The sequence below is a fragment of the Miniopterus natalensis genome, chromosome 2, assembly GCF_054644295.1.
Source record: "Miniopterus natalensis isolate mMinNat1 chromosome 2, mMinNat1.hap1, whole genome shotgun sequence".
Classification (NCBI taxonomy): domain Eukaryota; kingdom Metazoa; phylum Chordata; class Mammalia; order Chiroptera; family Miniopteridae; genus Miniopterus; species Miniopterus natalensis.
The window spans coordinates 143743779-143762475 of record NC_142082.1 but is presented as its reverse complement, the minus strand read 5'-3'; the positions used below and the strand labels follow the sequence as shown (position 1 = coordinate 143762475).

At 41.4% G+C, this 18697-nt stretch overlaps 1 protein-coding gene and 1 pseudogene across 1 annotated transcript; both read left to right on the top strand.

The window, feature by feature from the left end:
* The first annotated feature begins 3092 nt into the window (after positions 1-3092).
* On the top strand, positions 3093-4108 carry LOC148093871 (ERO1-like protein alpha pseudogene; annotated as a pseudogene).
* An 11978-nt stretch (positions 4109-16086) lies between these two features.
* On the top strand, positions 16087-17428 carry CCDC184 (coiled-coil domain containing 184). Its single transcript, XM_016201067.2, has one exon. The coding sequence runs from the start codon at positions 16473-16475 to the stop codon at positions 17055-17057; it is 585 nt and encodes a 194-aa protein (XP_016056553.1). The 5' UTR covers positions 16087-16472; the 3' UTR covers positions 17058-17428.
* Positions 17429-18697: the final 1269 nt, after the last annotated feature.

Genomic DNA, 18697 nt, shown 5'->3' with positions numbered 1-18697 from the left:
AAGTGGGGAGGGTTCCCCCTCCCAGGAAAAAGAAGAAATAGCTTATTTAGACCAGTCATTCTGTTGAAAACAATTAAAATACTGGCTAGAATTACTTTTTAAAAGTATACAAGATAGTTCCAAATGGGCTTCTTTAAAAATCTATAATCCCAATTCTATTCCAAAGCACAGAAAAATGACAACTTCAAAATTTCTTTAATAAAATAAATATAACATTGAAACTAAAATTTGAGAGTGCACAAAAGAGAAAATGACATGCTAATCTTATTTATTAATATCAATGCAAAAATCTTAAATAAAATATTAGTAAATGAAATCAAACCGTATGATATGTCATGACCAAGTGGAAATTGTTTCATAAATGCAAAGGTGGTTCAATGTTAGGAAACACATTAATATATTTAATAATTATATATTTTAAAAAGGTCTTGCAATTATTTCCATAGTGCTGGAAAAACATTTGAGAAAGTTCAAGGTGTGCCCCTAATAAAAAAAGCTTTAAAAAGAAGAATAGAAGAGTGTTTTCTTAGCATTATAAGGCATCTTGCTTATCAGTATCTTCATGGGAAAACACTAAAGGCATTCCTGCTAATGCTGGAAACAAAACAAGGATGTCCACTATTACTATGATGTCTAACATGGTGTTTGAAGTTATTTGCCATGGTATTGTTACAGAGAAAACAATTAAATGTATGAAAATTGTAGATAATATGATGGTATGTCTAGAAAAGGAAGGCAAGTCAATGGAAAAACTACTGCAAAGCAAAAGATGATTCAGCAGGACATAAAAGCAATTTACAGAAGCCTTCATAGATACAAGGAAAAACCAGTTAGAAGGTAACAGAAGAGAGCATTCATCCCATTTGTAGTAGCAACCATAATTATAAAACTCCCAGGAATAAAATTAATAAGAAATATGTAAAAACTTGAGAAAAACTTTACTTATAATATTCCCCAAACACACAAAAGTGGAATCAAGCAAATGAAAGATACAAGTGAATTTGTAAATTTAATATAATTCCAATAAAAATGCCAACAAATTTTTTGTTTGCTTGTTTTTTTGTTTTCAATTAGATAAATTGAGTTTTTTGCTTTTTATTTTGCAAAAATTATGGACTCACAGGAAGTTATAAAATAATATATGGGAAGATCTCATATATCCTTTGCCCAATTTCCCCCAATGGTGACATCTTGTATAACTATGTACAATATAAATATCAGGAAATTGTCACAGGTACGATTCATAGGGCTTATTCAGGTTTCATCAGTTACATATGCACTCATTTGTGCATGTAGATAGTTACATACAATCTTGTCATGTGTAGATTTGTGTGACCACCACCACACAGTTAAATTGAGGCACAGAATTTTCCATCATTCTAAGGCTTCTTTGCATTACCCTTATGTAGACAAATAGATTTTTAAGTTCATATGGAAAAAATAAACAAGAACTTCCAGGAAAATACTAAAAAGAAGAGCAATGAGGGGAGACTGGTCTTATCAGACTTCTAAAATACTGTAAAGCTTTCACAATTAAGACAGTGTAGAATTGGTACATGAAGAGACAGACATACTAGTGGAATGTTATAAACAGTCTATGCATCATTGCAATACATAAAGAAGTTTAATATATGATAAAGATGTACTTTTAAATAAATGTTGAAACAACTAGGTATCATTCGGAAGAAGGTAAAATGGGACCCATAACTTACATTGCACACCAAGATGAACTCCACATAGATCAGTTAACCAAACGTAACATGGAAACCCTACACACCATAGGAGAGAACATTGGTAGGTTTCTGTATAACAGACCCATGGGGGTAGTGGAAAAGCATGTCTATGACTCAAAATCTAGAATCAATAAAAGACTGGTAAATTCTATTACAGAATTAAAAAAAAAAAAAATTGCATGGTTCCAATTCCATAAGTAAAACTAAAGAGAAATGATTTACTGGACAAAATATTTGCAACTATAGCACAGGAAAGAGTTAATCTCCTTATTATATTAAAGAGCTTCTAGAAATAAAAAGACAGAAATCCAGGAGAAAAATGAGCATAAGACATGAACTGATGGTTTTTAAAAGTTCATGCAAGTGGCCCTTAAAACAGTAAAACAGACTCAACTCACTCAAAAAAGAAAAGCAAATTACGTTACATTGAGATAGCATTTCTTACTGTGTTGTCAAAAATCCAAACGTTTAAGAGCACAGTTTGTTGCCAAAACTCTGGGGAAGGAAACTCAGTGATATGCTGCTGATGGAACCACAGAATGATACAGCCCTTAGGAGGGGGATTTGGTACTATCTAGCACAGTTACAAATAGATGCATTCAACCTTCAACCCAGCAATCCCATTCTCTAGGAATCTGTATTAAAAGCACATCTGCACAAACTTGAAATGATATATGCACAAGGTTATTCACTGTGGCATTATTTCGATGACAAAAGGCTAGAAATACCCTCAAATACCACCAATAGTGAGGAGTTGAACCGTTAGATAACCTTTTTCCATGTGCTGCGGTAGAATAACTGTCACAGCACACCATGTGAGGCGAGGTGCAGGACAGTGGGCATGGTCGCGACTTTCATACAGAGCGACCCACTGAAGGATAACCCAGAGGCTAATAACAACTGGTTATTATAAGAGGGGGAAGGGGGCCTGGGGTCAGGGGTAGGAATAGAAAGGGGGCTCTGAGGATGCCTTTTTATGGAGTTTCGACTAGAATCCTGTCATTATTTTACATATTCAAAAAGTCAATAAAACCAAAAGAGTACAAAGAGCAACCCCTAAAATTGAAAACAAATGAAATAAACCTAAGTGTATATGAGATTGGTAAGATAACCAAAGAAAGAATCCTTTCAAATGGCTGTTGAACACAGGACTTTGTCCTTCAGTGGGATATATTCTCAGGACAAAACAAACTGCAAAGAACTAACTTCATTGTGCAGTTTTATTGTTAGCGCCAATACTGGAACTGTGAAAGTGTTTTATGCATGCTATAAGATAAAGCAAATAAGTTCAGTGTAAGCGGTAACAGAAACGTAAAATCAAAGAATTTAAAAAGTTAGCATTTTCATTAAATTTAAATTAAATCTGTAAGCTACAGGTATTCCGAAGAAGGCAATAACCTCACTGAAGAATACGTTAGGCTAAGTAACTTGGGGCTATGGGTGAATCTCCGAGTGAAGAAACAGAAGAGTTTTCTTCCATGGGCCAAGTACGATGATTCCTCAGAAAACTTCTGTGAAGCCGATGACATACAGAACCCTGATAGTGAATGTGTGGATTGTTCTTAATTCTAAGTATGACACAGTTATGAGACCAGATGCTTAGAAGATGGGAAATATAATAATTCTCTATGAAGAAAATTGTTTCAAGTCACAGTGAAAAGACCTGGAAATATTTTGGCTTTTGATCAAAGGAAATGCGAAGAGAACATTTTTCACCGATGGCTTGGAGGTCTCTGTGTAAAAACAAAAAGGGCATTCTCCAGACTTATATCTGGACTACATAATGCATTAATGTGCGTGAGAGTGCAAGAGAGCCTTTACAAGATACCTGTTTGGAAAAGAAATGGGGACACGATTTACAGAATTTCACCAGTGGGTTTGATGAAATTTTGACTGAAGGGGAAAATCCAACAGAACTTTCTCTACTTAAAAAAAAATTAAGGCCTTTATCTAAATAAAGTACTGCCATTCTCTGGACACCCAGATTTTCAACTATTCACTGGAAATTTATTTCCCAAAGTCAAATAATTGCTTTGCATGTTTATAATTTTTTTTATTTATTTTTTGCTTGGGATGGAAAAAGGAGCAAGATAATTACAGGCAGACTTTAGGTTGCATTATAGAAATCTTTCTAAAATTATGGGTTGTGTGGGTTAGCTTAAATGTCAAGTGTGGGAAAATATTCAGACTCAGGGTTTGGGCACTGCTCTGAAGGTCTTGCTTTCAAAGGTATGGACAGCAAATATGCAGAAAGTGGGCCCACTTACAAATATCATCTTACCAGACAAGAAATAGTATCATTGTTTAATGCATTTGGAAGACTTTGTATAAAAGAAATGGAAAACTTCAGGAACTTGCTGCAAAATATTCATTAAAGAAATTAGTTGAAATGTGCCTCTTTCTGGAAATGAAGACCAAAGAGTGGAATAGCAATGAAAGTTTAAAGTCAAACATTTTATATAAAGATACTTTTATTAGAGGAGAATTATATTGCTTAAGTAAACAGTTTTCTTTTGTAATTGAGTTGAATTTAAATATGTATAATATTGTGAGTCAAAGCAATACTTCAATAATGTGGCACAAATTTTACAGTTTAATGTGGAATAAAATCAGGATTATTAAATTTTAAAAATGAATGAAATTAAAATTTTCATGGGGAAAATATAGTAAATTATAGGCTACCAAAAAAGATTAGAGAACTTGAAGACATAGAAGTAGGAACTATTCAAAATGAAGTACTGAGAGAAAAAAATTTGAAAAAGAAAGAATCAGAGTAAAGTGATCTGTGAGATATATCAAGTAGTTTAACAAACATGTAACTGAAGATTCAGAAGAACTGGGGCTAAAAAAATATTTAAAGAAACAATGACTAAACAATTGCCAAAATTTGAAAGTTGAATGAAATCCAGGCAGAATAAACTTAAAGAAAACCATGCCAATGCACATCATAATCAAACTACTTATACCAAGGATAAAGAAAAAAAAAATTCTAAAAGCAGCCAGATGAAAAAAAAAGATGTATTACATATAGAGCAGCAATTGGCAAACTATGGCCCATGGGTCAAATCCGGCAGACCTCTTGTTTCTGTAAATGAATACATAACCTCCTGCATTCATGTATGTATTTGCTATGGCTGTTTCTGTGCTATGGTGTCAGAGCTGAGTAGCTGCAGCAGAGATTATATTGGTTATAAAGTCTAAAAGATTTACTATCTGGCCCTTTACAGAAAAGTTTGCCGTCTCCTGCTATAGAGAGGCCAAAAAAAAATAATAATAATAATGCCAGCAGATTTCTTTAAAAAACTATGCAAGGTAGAACTCAAGATCAACCCAGAAGTTTTTATCCAACAAAAATATCTTTCAAAAGTAAAGGTGAAATAAATATTATTTTAAACAAACAAAAGATAAAATGTTAAAGGAAGTTCTTCAGGCAGAATAAAAAAATAATAGATGAAAATTTGAATCAATAAAAGGAAGAGAGAGTGTGAAAGGTGACAAATGTGTAGGTAAAATATTAAAAATGTTATCATATTTAATTTTTAAATTTTTAAAAACTTTTTAAAAATTTACTGATTTTAGAGAGAGAAAAAATCCCATAGATTTGTTGTTCCACTTATGCATTCACTGGTTGCTTCTTGTATGTGCCCTGAAGGGAATCAAACCCACAATCTTGGCCTATCAGGACAACGTTCTAACCAAATGAGCTACCCTAACAGAGTTTTTCTCACATTTTAATCTCTTGAGAAGATAAATTACTAAAGTAAAAAAAATAAAAGTGTACTTGGGGTTTTAGTATATGTAGAAGTAATATGTGTAAAAACAAAAACACAAAGGACATAAGGGAGAAAATGAGAGTATGTTGTTGCTGTAAGGATCTTACTCTATTTGAAGGTAGACTGTGATAAGTTAAGGGTGTATCTGTTAAACTCTTGAGCTGCATTGTCCAGTAGAGTAGCTACTTGCCACATGTGGCTATTAAAATTAAAATTAGGAAAAATTAAAAATTCAGTTTCTGCCCAGCCAGTGTGGCTCAGTGGTTGGGTGTCGATCCATGAACCTGGAGGTCATGGTTTGATTCCTGGTCAGGGCACATGCCAGGGTTTCAGGCTCGATCCCCAGTCGGGGGACATGCAGGAGGCAGCCAATCAATGACTCTCTCATCATTGATGTTTCTATCTCTCTCTCCCTCTCCCTTCCTCTCTCTGAAATCAATAAAAATTAAAAAAAACAAACAGTTTCTTAGTCATACTAGCTATATTTCAAGTATTAAATAACCATATGTCGCTAGTGATTACATATACTTGGCAGTGCAGATATAGAACAACTCTTCACAAAAAATTCTATTGGACAGCACTGCTCTAAAGCAATAACAACACCACCAACAATAAAACAAAGCAAAAGAAACAAAAGAAGAGGAAGAGCTAAAGAGAAATCATTTTAAAATTCAGTCTAAATATTGGAATGGAAGAAAGAAGAAACAACAGATGAGACAAAAAGAAACAAATAGCAAGATTATAGATTGAAATCCAATCTTATCAATAATTATAGTAAATGTAAATGGTCTAAACATCTCAATTAAAGGGTAGAGATGATCAGGTTGGACAAAAAGTCCAATAGGAAACCCACCTTAAATATAAAGACACAGATATGACAAAAGGAAAAAAGGAAAAAAATACTATGCAAACATTAATCCAAAAATATCTGAAATTGCTTCATTAATATCAGACTAGTAATTATTAGGGCATTGAATATTACCAGGAATAAAGAAAGACCATTTCATAATGATAAAGTGCTCAATTCACCAAAACAACATAACAATCCTAAATTATTAAAGAGATAATAAAAGAATTTCAAAATATAAGAAGCAAAACCTAATAGAAATGAAAAATAGATAAATTCACAAATATAATTTAAATCCAAATGTTAATTTTTCACTATTAAATATAATTGGACTAAATGCTCTACATAAAAGACAAAGGATGCCACAATGTATAAAAGGCAAAGCAAAATGAAATCTGACTATATGCTGTCTACCAGAAATACAGTTAAAACTTAAGGAAACCAAGATTGAGCATAGAATGGGAAAAGATATATCATGCACCCCTTTCAAAGGAAAGCTGGTGCAATTATATTATAGTAATATCAGTCAAAATGAACTTTAAGGCAAAAGCATTATTACTGAACAAGAAAACTACCTAATAATGAAAAATGTTCAATCCTCCAGGAAAACATGGCAATTTAAAAATGTAAATTACACTTGCAGAATAGCACCAGAATACAAACAGTAAAAATTATCATCACTAAGAAGACAAATTCACAAACATAGTGGAAGATTACAATAATCCCGTCTAAGTAATTTGTAACATAAGTAGACAAAATCACTTAGGATATAGAAGATTTTTATAAACAGTTTATAAATTTGTTTTAAATGTACTAATGGAAATATCTAAACCTTGCACTCAACAAATGCAAAACACATTCTTTCATGATGAATATATGTAACAATTATCAACAAAAACTTGTTTATTGGGCAAGTTTTAACAAATTTCTAAAGGTTGATATTGAACAGGAAGTGTTCTTCAACTACTGGATTTAAACTATTGATCAATAACAAAAAAACCCAAACCCAAATAATTAGAAAATTCCCATGCTTGGAAATTAAGAAATATTTATTTATTCAATAAAAATTTAAGGCATGCTTATTATGAGCTGGCACTGTTCTAGGCACTTGGGATTATATCAGAGATAAATTAATAATTAAAAGCTTGACAATACCAAGTGCTGGAGAGAATGTGAAGAAATGAGAATGTTTACCCTGCTGGTGAAGTGTAAATTATTACAACCACACCCGGCCCGCGTGGCTCAGCAGTTGAGCATCGACCTATGATCCAGGAGATCTCCGTAAGTTCCCAGTCAGGGCACATGCCTGAGTTTCGGGCTTGTAGGGGGCACACAGAAGGCATTCGATCAATGACTCTCTCACCACTGATGTTTCTCTCTCTCTCTCTCTCTCTCTCTTTCCCCCCCATTCCTCTCTCTGAAATCAATAAAGATATAGTTTTTAAAAAAATTATTACAACCACCTTTGAAAACAATTTGATATTCTCCAGTAGAGCTGCAGGTAAGCATACCCTATGACTCAGCAAGTCCATCCATATATATAAACCTTGGGAAAACTTCTGCACCATGAGACATGTACAAGAACATTCATAGCAGCATTGCCAGCATCAACCTAAATTTGAAAACAACTGAAATGTCCATCAACAGTAGAATGCAGATAATTACATGGCAGTGTATTCATACAATGAAACACAGTAGAGCAATGAAAATAAACAAGCACAGGTACCCAACATTGATGACTTTTATGAATATAATGTGAAAAAGAAGCAAAACAATAAATTCTGTGATTCCATTCACATAAAGTTCAAAAGAATAAATTCATTTCGATGCCATCTATATAATGTTCAAAACCAGACAAACTTACACAATGTTGTTTAGGGATGTATAAACATGTGACTGAAAAACTATAAAAAAAGGAAACTGTTATCAAGGTAATAATCAGAATAGTGTTTACCGTGGGGGGGAGAAGGGTCTGACTGCAGCTGAGGCCCCGGGGACCTCGGGAGGCGGAGAGGAAGTGCTCGCAATATACTGTCACCTGACCTGGGCAGTGACTATACGGGTATTGTCTTTATTCACTAAATTGTACATGTGTGTTTATTTACTTTTATATTTGTGTTATATTTCACAATTAATAACAGTCCAAAACAAAAGGAAAGAAAAGGCGAGAAGCATTTCAAACATGGAGAACAGCATGAAAGTGTGCTGGAGTATGGGGATTACAAGTAGATTTGTGCACCTAGAGGGTAAATAGTGAGGCAGAAAGGAGTGAAAAACAATGAGGTGAAAGCCATGGGAAGCCCTTGGGACATTTTAAACTGGGTTGTAAAAAGACTCAAATCTGAATTTTAGGTCGGTTCTTCTGACTGCTGTGAGGAGACATGCTTAGGGAGGAGAGAGAAGGGAGGGGGCAGGGGAAAGGCCGAAAGGGAAGCTGTTACAATCCTCTAGGCGTGAGATAACAAGGACCTGAAGTTTCTTGTAGAAATAGGGGAGAGGAAATGGGCTAGAGAAGTAACTGGGTATCAGAGATTATGATACTCTTCCTCTCTTGAAGAACACAGTCACTCAGGACTCTTTCCACTTTTGGTTTGTGGTTAAAACATGGGCCATAATGGGCAGAACTATGACAAAGCTGGTCTAAATAAATCTATTTCCTCTCAAGATGAACTCAGACAAGTAAGACTCTCTCCTAGTTTTCAAGACCTCCCGAAAAGGAGATTGGGGCTCCTTCTTCTCACATATCCATCACTCTCAAGAAGTCCTTTAGGAAATCTTACTTAGTGCCTCATCCTGCCTCTTTCATCATAGTGCAATCAGGGAATGATGCTGCTTCCTATCTTCTCTGCTGGTTTGCCTCAGAGCTAAAAATTTACTGAGAAATTCTTTATAGTTTCCTCCTGTCACAAATCTCTATTGATCATTTCCTTTCTTCCTTAGACTCAAAATTCCAGCCCTGGCATCATCTACAAGCTCCATCTCCATCTTTTTAGAACCTCTCTCCACAATCATGCTTTTCTGTGAAGTTAATGTCCCCCTAAACACTAATAAAATTTCACAAGTATGAAGCAGAGAGCCTATGTCCCACAGGCCTCACTGCAATTTAAACACCAGAGATATCAATGTTCTAATAACGTGAAACTGTGGGCGATTTATTATCTGTCACACCTGGAGATGTCTTGGGTGGTATTCATTGTTCTGTTGAGCAGCAAAAGCCACTAATGCCATTAATAAGAGGGAATTGATTTTTTTTTAATTTTTAAATTTTATTTTTGTTAATAACATAAGAAACAACTAGAAGCAGGTGTGTGGCAAGGAAATGGACAAACTGGGATGAAAAGGAGACTGGATATGTGATTCAGGATCACCCTCTAAGGGGATCAAGTCCCAGTTTAATGCATTCGATCTGGGCCATCTAGTGAACTACGTTTACCCTCTGCTTCTTAGAGACCCAGATGCCACTGCGGGAATAGCAAGGTCTTGCAGCTGTGCTGCTAAGGTTGTTTAACCTCAATTCCTGGAATATTGTCTTTCTGATCCATGCTTGAGGTTTGGTTTTAATTTGGTTTTACTATCTTGGAAAGACTGATCTTTGTCTCTCCTTTGTTATATATTTGATCAATGTGGAAAATTTTTGTTTTTGTTTGGTTTGGTTTTAGAACAGAATTAGGGAAGGCACAAGCAAGGAACAGAAAGGCCCAAATTTTATTACAGTAAAAAGTATCCTGGGCTAACTTTACCCTAAATTACTAGTCTACCAGTTCAGGAACTCAAAGGGAAGAGAAACACTATCTATGAAGCACAGTAACCTTTCTATATATAATATCCCTTTTCAGTTAGCTACCAATCTTATAACCAGTAGCAGGGTATTTTTTTAGCCTGTCTCTAGTAGACTAAGAGTATAAGTCAGGAGTTCTTCTCCTTGACATACAGGATGGGAATCCATTGAATGTAAGGGAGACCACGCAGTCCTCTGACCTTGAGTTTTTACTTTCTATTTTGCAAGAGATGGAGACTTACATGTGTCTTATAGTCAGTATTCCTTTGTTGAAAAAAAGCCACCAAAGGTGCCATTTAACTGTGTGAATATAAGTCATAGATCACCAAAGTAGACGGTTGAAATTAAAGAAGTTAAACTGCTAAGATGAGGCAGAGTTGGAGCTCTGCAGACTATATATCCCATATGGAAGATGTTTCTCAAGGTACGCACTCAGGCTTCATTCATTCGTTCATTCAACAAATATTTATTGAGCCATTGTGCCTGGCACTATTCTAGGTGCTGGAGGTACGGCAGTGAACAAAACCAAGACCCTGCTCCAATGGATCTCATACCCTAGTTGGAGGTAAAAAACAATAAACAAAAAAATAAAAAGATAGTATAACAGATATTGATAACTGCTGTGGAAAAGAAAAAAGCAAAGGGACTAGAGAATTCTGGAGTGCAAGGGATCCTTGTGCCTTTGGGAAGGAAAGTGAAAGACAAGAAACAAAGCAGGCATTGTGCCTATAAACTGTGAACAAGTGCTTGACCACAGGAAATGGAGCTATTTTCATGCAAGACTTCTTAGAACATGGGCTTCAGAGTCTGGGTAAAAAAGTTGAGGAAAGGGCCCCTGTCCTCACTACATTTGCAGTACTTTGAAGATGTGGATTACATCTAGGAGACTGTCCATGATACCATCATGAATACTAGTGTAGTCCCTGTTAGTGTGTGTGCAATAAAACTACAGTGCACCCTCATGATGGCTGCTCAGCTGCAGCTGACAGTGCCTTGCTGGCCTTGGGACAGCACCTCAAAGCAAATGGGAAGTGGTAGAAACCACTTTTGATGGTAGTTTTAGGGTCTCTGAGAGGCATAGAGAGAGAACATAAGTAGATGTGTTAGTAAGAGTGAGACCTACAAAATTTTGTATGAATTTATACAGTAAAATACCACAGACTTCAAGATATGACAAGTGAGAAGTGGCCTGGAAGTTAGCATAAAGTCAGTATTGAAGAACACTAAATATCTAAAAAATTCTTTTAAATGGAAGGGAAGTCTGTGGCAGACATACCACAGTCCATATCCTGCCCAGATACTTGGACATGATTTTCTCTAAATTGAACTTATATTCTGGGAGAGGCAATTTGTCAAGCAAAATTGTCCCTGTGGTACCAGAAATTATGAGTTCTCAGATGCTGTAGCATTATTAATGACTGATGAGGATTCTGGCAACTTTCTGGGGACAGAAAACATATGAAGCGGATGGAGTGTGCACCAGGGCTCTGAATGCCTATGTATGTGGCCAACTGCCCAAAAGCACTTAGACTGAAACTAGTCAGAGTAGCACAGGATAAATGACTGAACATGCACTGAAAGGGAAAAAACCTCCTGCAAGTGTTGACACAAGAGTCGCTGTTGCAGTGGGTGATGCATTCAGGAGAGACAGGGTGAACACCAGCAAACCAGGCAAATTGGAATGATAGGTTATTTTCAGTGGAAAATAAGACTGCATGAGAGGCTGGACGGTTCCCTAGAATTCTTGTTCTGCGTAAAGTTAATATGGAAGAGAAAGAAATGAGGGTGGGGAGTGTCCTGTAGGACTCCTAAAAGTAGTTTGAGGGCACAGAACAAGCAACTGGAAGACTAGTTCAGGCCTTAAGTGAGGGGTGTGTGTGTGGCTCAACTCCTGGCCAAGTCTGTGCGACACTAAAGTCTCTCAAGAGTGTGGACAGTTGGAATCCTTCTCCAATCAGAGGCTCATAAGGGTTCACGGTCCTTGCAAACGACCATGCCCATGTCTCTTTATAAGCGTGAAGGAGATGAGCAAAGAAGTTGGCAAACCTCCATGAGAGGCAAACCACCCTCTCATACTGAGAAAACTTAGTCTAATATGTGACAGACAAATCCCGCAACAATGAGTATTCTTAGTCTCAGTATTTCTTACTCTCTAGGAAGGGCCCCCCCCCCCCGTCATTGACAGCAGGGGCTCCTGACATCTGTGCAGATCAGGGGAATTCGGGACAGAATCAAGGGAGCCGAAACAAGGACAAGGAGTTTCTCTCTGCAGAAGAGAAAAAGAATACATCCAAGAAGCGAAGGGTAGGGGAGTGAAAAACAAGGGCCAGGCTTGAGAGAAAGCTTGGGGGTGTTTGAGGAGAAAGGAGAGAGAATGGCAGACTGCTGCTGTAATGTGTGAGATGAATAGAGGAGAGAAGTTTAAGACGTTTTCCTCTATGCTAAGAATGTAAACCCCCGTAGAATTTTCCCAGAGACTATAATAAAAATCTAAATTGCTTTTTAATTCTTTTTGACTATTGGTTGTGTTTCTTTTAAATGTGCTATTATGCTGAGATGGGCCTCAAGGCAACTCAGCTTCATAAAAGTTGAATTGGGGGAGTACTGTCTGGGATTGTAGATCTAAGAGGCAGCTTTCTATATCTAAATGAGTCAAGCCAGCATTGTCATCATGATTGTTGGATTTATAGTGCAAAAAGTGCACAAACTATATAAAATAGAGACTTGAGGTAAAGCACACACCAAGTAGAGGAAAAAGGTACAGACCACTGAGGATCTTAACTTTAGTGAGAATGTGATGTTTGGAACTAGGTGTACCTGATGGAGACCTATGTCTATGCAGCATGGAGTTTCTTTTCCCCCTTGGACTGTGAGACTGGAATAAAGAAATAGAACTGCTAGGTGATTCCCAGAGGACAGAAAAAAAAAGGCAGAAAGCAGAAGAGGAGTGTGTAGGGGTTGTTTTTTTCTTCCTAAACAGCTTTGCTTTGCTGTTTATTACTTTTAATTGTTCTTTCATATGTGCAAATACTCTAGTGACATGACCAGAATACCCATCCAGCCCCCTTTTGCTTGGGAGTGGACCCATTCAACCAACCCTAGGGCACTGGTGTCCAGAGGGTCCAGCCCAGCAACCTTAATGAGGTTCTGCTTCACTCTCTACATCTGTCCCCCTTATTTTTCTGAGACTAGACCTTTCTCCTCTTCTCCGTGTCTCACTTTCACCCAGAATTCCTAAAATAATATGGTTGTGGGTCTGATGCACCAATTGTCTCCTCATATTTTCAAGTCCTGCTACTAGTCCACTCCCCCAGTTCCCACCTACCCTCAGCTCTCAAACGTCTGACCTGGAGCTTGACTGGATCGGCCACACCCCTCGATCTCTGCACCTGTTCCCCATGTTCTTTCGTGCTTTTCCAGTAATTTCCCCTCCCTTTAGGCTCACACCCCTTATGCCCTCAGTGGGCTTCATGCTAGCACCTCTGGGCAGCATGGTGTAATCTCATGCTGAAAGCCTGGACATACACAGGATCCTCAACAATAGTGGCAAGGGCCTTGTATGATGGCACAATCAAGCTCCTACTGTGTGGGTGGTATGCTTAATGTAAGGTTAAGGCCAAGATGGGAGGCCCTGTATTGGTGACAGGGTCCTAGTGGATAGAAGGCAGGGACTCGCCTGATGAGTAAGGGAGCTAGCAAGATGAAATCATCTATGTCCAGAGCTTGTCAAGAGATGTGAAGTAACAGACGCAGGTAAATGACCTGCAGGCCATGCCAGTCTTTTCTGCTTATAGCAGAGCTCTCTGGGTAAGAATGAAGAGCAGGGTTGAACCTGTAAGCCCTGAGAATGTGTTTGCTATAAATATGATCAGAAACTTATGCTGTGTAAGCTCAGGCAGTTGGCTCTGTGTGCCCGTGTGTGTGTGTGTGTGTGTGTGTGTGTGTGTAACTTTGTTTCTAGTTTTCGTATAGTTTTTTGGTCAAGTCTTTTGGTAAATACTGGGCCACATTGGCTTGCTTAGGGAAACCAAGGAAAAGCATTTTTGTCTGCTGAGCTTTAGGAATAACCTGTGGGGCATATGGAGGAGGTAGGAGTGATAACCAAGATAAGAGTGCCACAAGTCTGTGGAAAGAAGGAAGTAGAAATGAGCACGCAAATAGGATTGGATCATTTGTTTTAGAAAATACAATATTATAGGGGTTTTAATTTGTTCATATATTTGTTTAGGGAAATAAAATTTCTAATAGTTGTATAATACTTTATTATATCAGCAATGCCTTAGATGAAACATTCTGCTATTTAGGATATTTCCCCACTTATTTCTATTTTAATAGCAGTAAGACAGGCCTAAGCCAAACAGCTCTTTAGAGCCACGTAAGTTCCTCTGGGCCAGCCTGCTCTTCATCACTAGAGTACACAACCAGGGAAACCCAAGGTAACACATTTGCTATCCTTGAACCGCTAGTATACGAAACACTCACCCATACCTAGCTCTTCCCCATCTTGTTTCTCCTCCCTGGATTTATTTCTTCTTGTGAACTTCTGATTTTTGGTTTCTGATCACTTGGCTTCTCCAATTTACTAAGGTCATTATTAGTAAGTATGCTGCTGCCCAGGTGCTGTTTGCTTTTCAATCTAAAGTCATCTGTAAATATGTTAAATTCAGATTTTCTTCCCCCTTCTCCCCTCCCACTCCACCCCTCAATAGGAAAAGGAGTTGTCACAAAGGTTGAGACTCTCAGTGCATGTCTTTTCCTGGGCACCGGGTCTGCCCAGGGGGAATGATCTTCACACACAGCCTCCCCCCACCCTCCCCCCGCCTGCCCCTTCCACACACTCAGCATTTATCCCTTTCGCTTGTTAGCTGATGTAGAGTTATTCCGTTAGAAATAATATTGTAAATTATCCAGTCCAGTCCTCTAACAAACCAAGAAAATGGCTTATTCAAGGTCTCTGAATTAGGTGGTAGAAACAAAATTGAATTCAGGTCTCCTAAATCCACTATGTGCGTGTTGGAAGATTATGGATGAGGGAAAGGAAGATAGTTTTTATTAATTCAACACATGTGCTGAGCATTTACTTACTACGTGTCAGGCACTATTTTAGGTGCTGGGGATTCCGTGAAGGTGATAGGGGGCGCGAAGAGACAAAATTATCTGCCCTTATGGAGCTTTCATTCTCAAAACTTAAGTACTTTGTCTCACCACCCTGGAAAAATTCCCAGTACCCTGGGTAGGAGTGTTTGGGTCTCGTATGGGAGGGAATCCCGTCCTCTCTGTGTTCCTGTGTTATCTACAGCGAGGGGGCTGATTTACTGCAGAAACCCGAGAGGCGGAAACCTCCGGGGCGCCCTCCCCGCTTCTGCACCTCCGGGACCCGCGGGGCCGGCTCCGGGCGCCGCCGCGCTCCTGCTCGAGTCTGGGATTACCGGCGTCGCCTTCCCTACCCTCTCTGCTTCCTGCCGGCGGCTGCAGGACAGAGAAGCAAGGCTCCGCTCTAGCGCCATCCTCGGAGAAAGGACTGCGGGAGGGTTACAACCCTACCAAGGCAGTTGCGCTCCGTGTCTAGCACCCGGACTGGGGGAGGGACGACCTCTCCAGGACCTGGGGTTTATGCAGCAAACTGCTCTCAAGCTTTCCCAATAAATGTTGCAGCCACACGCTCTTCCCAGCCTCAGCTGAGGCCACTGCAGCGTCCCCGGCGCTCCCGCCCCGCCCCCAGCTCAGACTCCGGAGCCCCACTGCAGCTTCCAGCCTTTCTCCCGTTTCTTCTCACTTCCTGCTTGCCATGGAGACACACGTCATTTACGTGCCTGCGTCGCCTTGGAAACAGGGGAGCATCCGCGGCGCGGCTGGGAGACCCGCCCCTGGAGCTCCTACCACACTCGCGGGCGCTGCCCCTTAATAGCCGAGGGGAGTCCCGAGCCCGACCCGCAGCTGGCCTCGGCCTCGACCCGGGCCCCTCCGCAAACGCTTCTGTGACCCAGGGAATCGGGGAGCACTTGCTGCTCGTGGCGCCGAGAGGGCGGCGCTGACACGGGCGCGGGTCAGGAGGCGAGGCGAGGGGAGGCAGGGCGCTTTCGCCCCGGGGCGAGCCGGACGCACGCCGGCCTCCGGCCTCTCGTGGGGTCCTCGACCCGCAGGCTCTTCCCGGCCTCCCGGATCCTGCCGCGCCCTCCGCCCGGGGCTCACCTCCTCACGTCGGCTCCCCGCCCTTCTCAGAAGCCTCCCCTTCCTCGGCTCCTCCCTGTCCCTCCGGGGACCTCTCCCCTCCCCCGCCCCCATTCCGGAGGCCGGGCTGCACCGGACCCAGAGCTGCCACCACCCGCCTCTGCCGTTCAATGGAGGACGGTCTGCTGGAGATCATGACCAAGGACGGCGGCGACATGCCGGCACCTCTGGAGGTGTCCACCGTGCCGGCCGTGGGGGACGTGATCTCCGGCGAGTACAACGGCGGCATGAAGGAACTAATGGAGCACCTGAAGGCCCAGCTGCAGGCCCTGTTTGAGGACGTGCGGGCCATGCGGGGGGCCCTGGACGAGCAGGCCTCGCACATCCAGGTGCTCTCAGACGACGTGTGTGCCAACCAGCGGGCCATTGTCTCCATGTGCCAGATTATGACCACTGCGCCCCGCCAGGGCGGCCTGGGCGTGGTCGGAGGCAAGGGGAGCTTCCCGGGAGCCCCCCAAGAGCCCGAGACCCCTTCGCCTGGGATCGAGGGCAGCGGTTTGCTGGGTCGAGACCCTGAGGACGAGGAGGACGACGACGAAGAGAAGGAAATGCCCCGCTCCTCCACACCCCCTAGTCCCTGTGAGCGCGCCGAGAGCCCCTGTGCCGGTCTCCTTGGGGGGGACGGGCCACTTGTGGAGTCCCTCGATCTCCCCGACATTACCCTGCTGCAGCTGGAGGGCGAGGCCTCCCTGTGAGGGGACTCCGAGGGCCACTACTTTCCCGAGCTGGCTTTGGGTTTCCGAGTGCATGACGCGAGTGGACTGAACAAGCGGTGCAGCAGCTTCACTCCGACCGCTGCCCTTGTGGTTCAGGCAGAGAGAGACTCCTTGAGGAAGGATTTATAGGGTGAAGGACTTTGGGAGCATCAAGAATTCTTTCTGCCTAATCAAGCGAGAGACGTAGCAAACTGCAGAAAGGTGAGGTTCTGGGAGAGGAAGCGCCCATCTCTGGACTCCCATCCATCCCCTACCTTCTCCTCCCGCCCCCACCCCAGACAACGGGAGAACCCCTGAATTGTGTAAATAAAAATCTGCTTTTTCTATTCTGAAAAAGGACTTATCTAGGACTATGGCAAATAGTCTCTAATGATTTACCTAGAAATTAAGGAATTGGGGTATTCTGTTCTGGCAACAGAAAATTTCCCCTTCTGCTGAAATCCAAGATATTCAGCGCTCTGCAGAAGCCTCTCCCCTCACAGATCTTTGCGGCTGCTGATTGGTAAAGGAAGCTTGAGGAGGGAACTGCAGCCCCAGGAATCTAGGAGAATGGGGTTCCCAGGGCCCCTGGGCTGGGAGGAGCTGGCTCTGAATGTGCATGAAGACAAAATAGCTCAACCTCTAGGATTTTGCATGCAGAGCGGATCCTGCTTTGTCGCTGACTACATCTGGAATTGCTTTTTCCACTCACTGGGACTTAGAGAACAAAGAGCCAGTTCACAGGCAGAGACTTGGGGGTGCTCAGCAACAGCCCAGATTTAGGGGGCATTTGAGGGACTCTTGGGGGCCACAACCAAAACCTGTCTCTCTCCTGGCTACACCCGCTTAACTTCAGTTCCTTTTCCTGTCAATATGTCCTTGCCCGCTGCCTCTCGGTCTTGCCTCCATAATGTCTTGTGTGTGATATGTGTGTCCACTGTGTAGTAGTATGTGAGCCCTGAGGGGCAGGGCTTGTGGCTCTGGTGTTAGGTTCAGGGGGCTTCAGACCCTTCTGTGAGCCCCAGGCTATCATGGCGCTTTCCCCTCTCCTTCCCTCTTTCCCCCCACAACCAGGGCATGGAGCATGTGGCTGTCCTGAGGTTCTTAACTGATGTGCCTCCTCCCATCTCCTCAAGTGGTGACTTTGTGTGCCCTTCCTCCTCCTCTATGTATTCCTTTTCAATGCTTTTCTTGGTGTTAACCTTAATAAAGAGGCGTCATCTCCCCTCCTTGCTGACTGGTACTAGGGGGATGTCAGGGTTGGGCTTAGTGGGAACGGCAGGAATCATGCCTTCCCTCCTCTCTCCTTGCTTCCAGTTCCAAGGAGTTGACCATACCTGCCCTTGTCAGGACAGTCATTGCCCACTCCACCTGCTTCCCCTTCCATCCTGGATCTTGACCTCCAGCTGGATTGGGAAACGATAGGGTACGTGATGAGACACCCAAACCAACAAGGGTTTTTAGTAGCCAGAACTCCAGATGTGCAAAAGACTTCTTTTTTGTGAAGTGCCTGAGTCCTGGGATGGCAGGACACCTGTTTCATGGGAGGGTTGGAGGGGGTATTGTTTGGGAGGGATTGCTGGGGATCTCTGTGAGCAGAGTGACATATCACAAAAGAAACTGCAATAACTGCCTCAGGC

Excerpts from the sequence above, each read along its gene's own strand:
- CCDC184 (XM_016201067.2), top strand. The coding sequence starts at position 16,473 with ATGGAGGACGGTCTGCTGGAGATCATGACCAAGGACGGCGGCGACATG.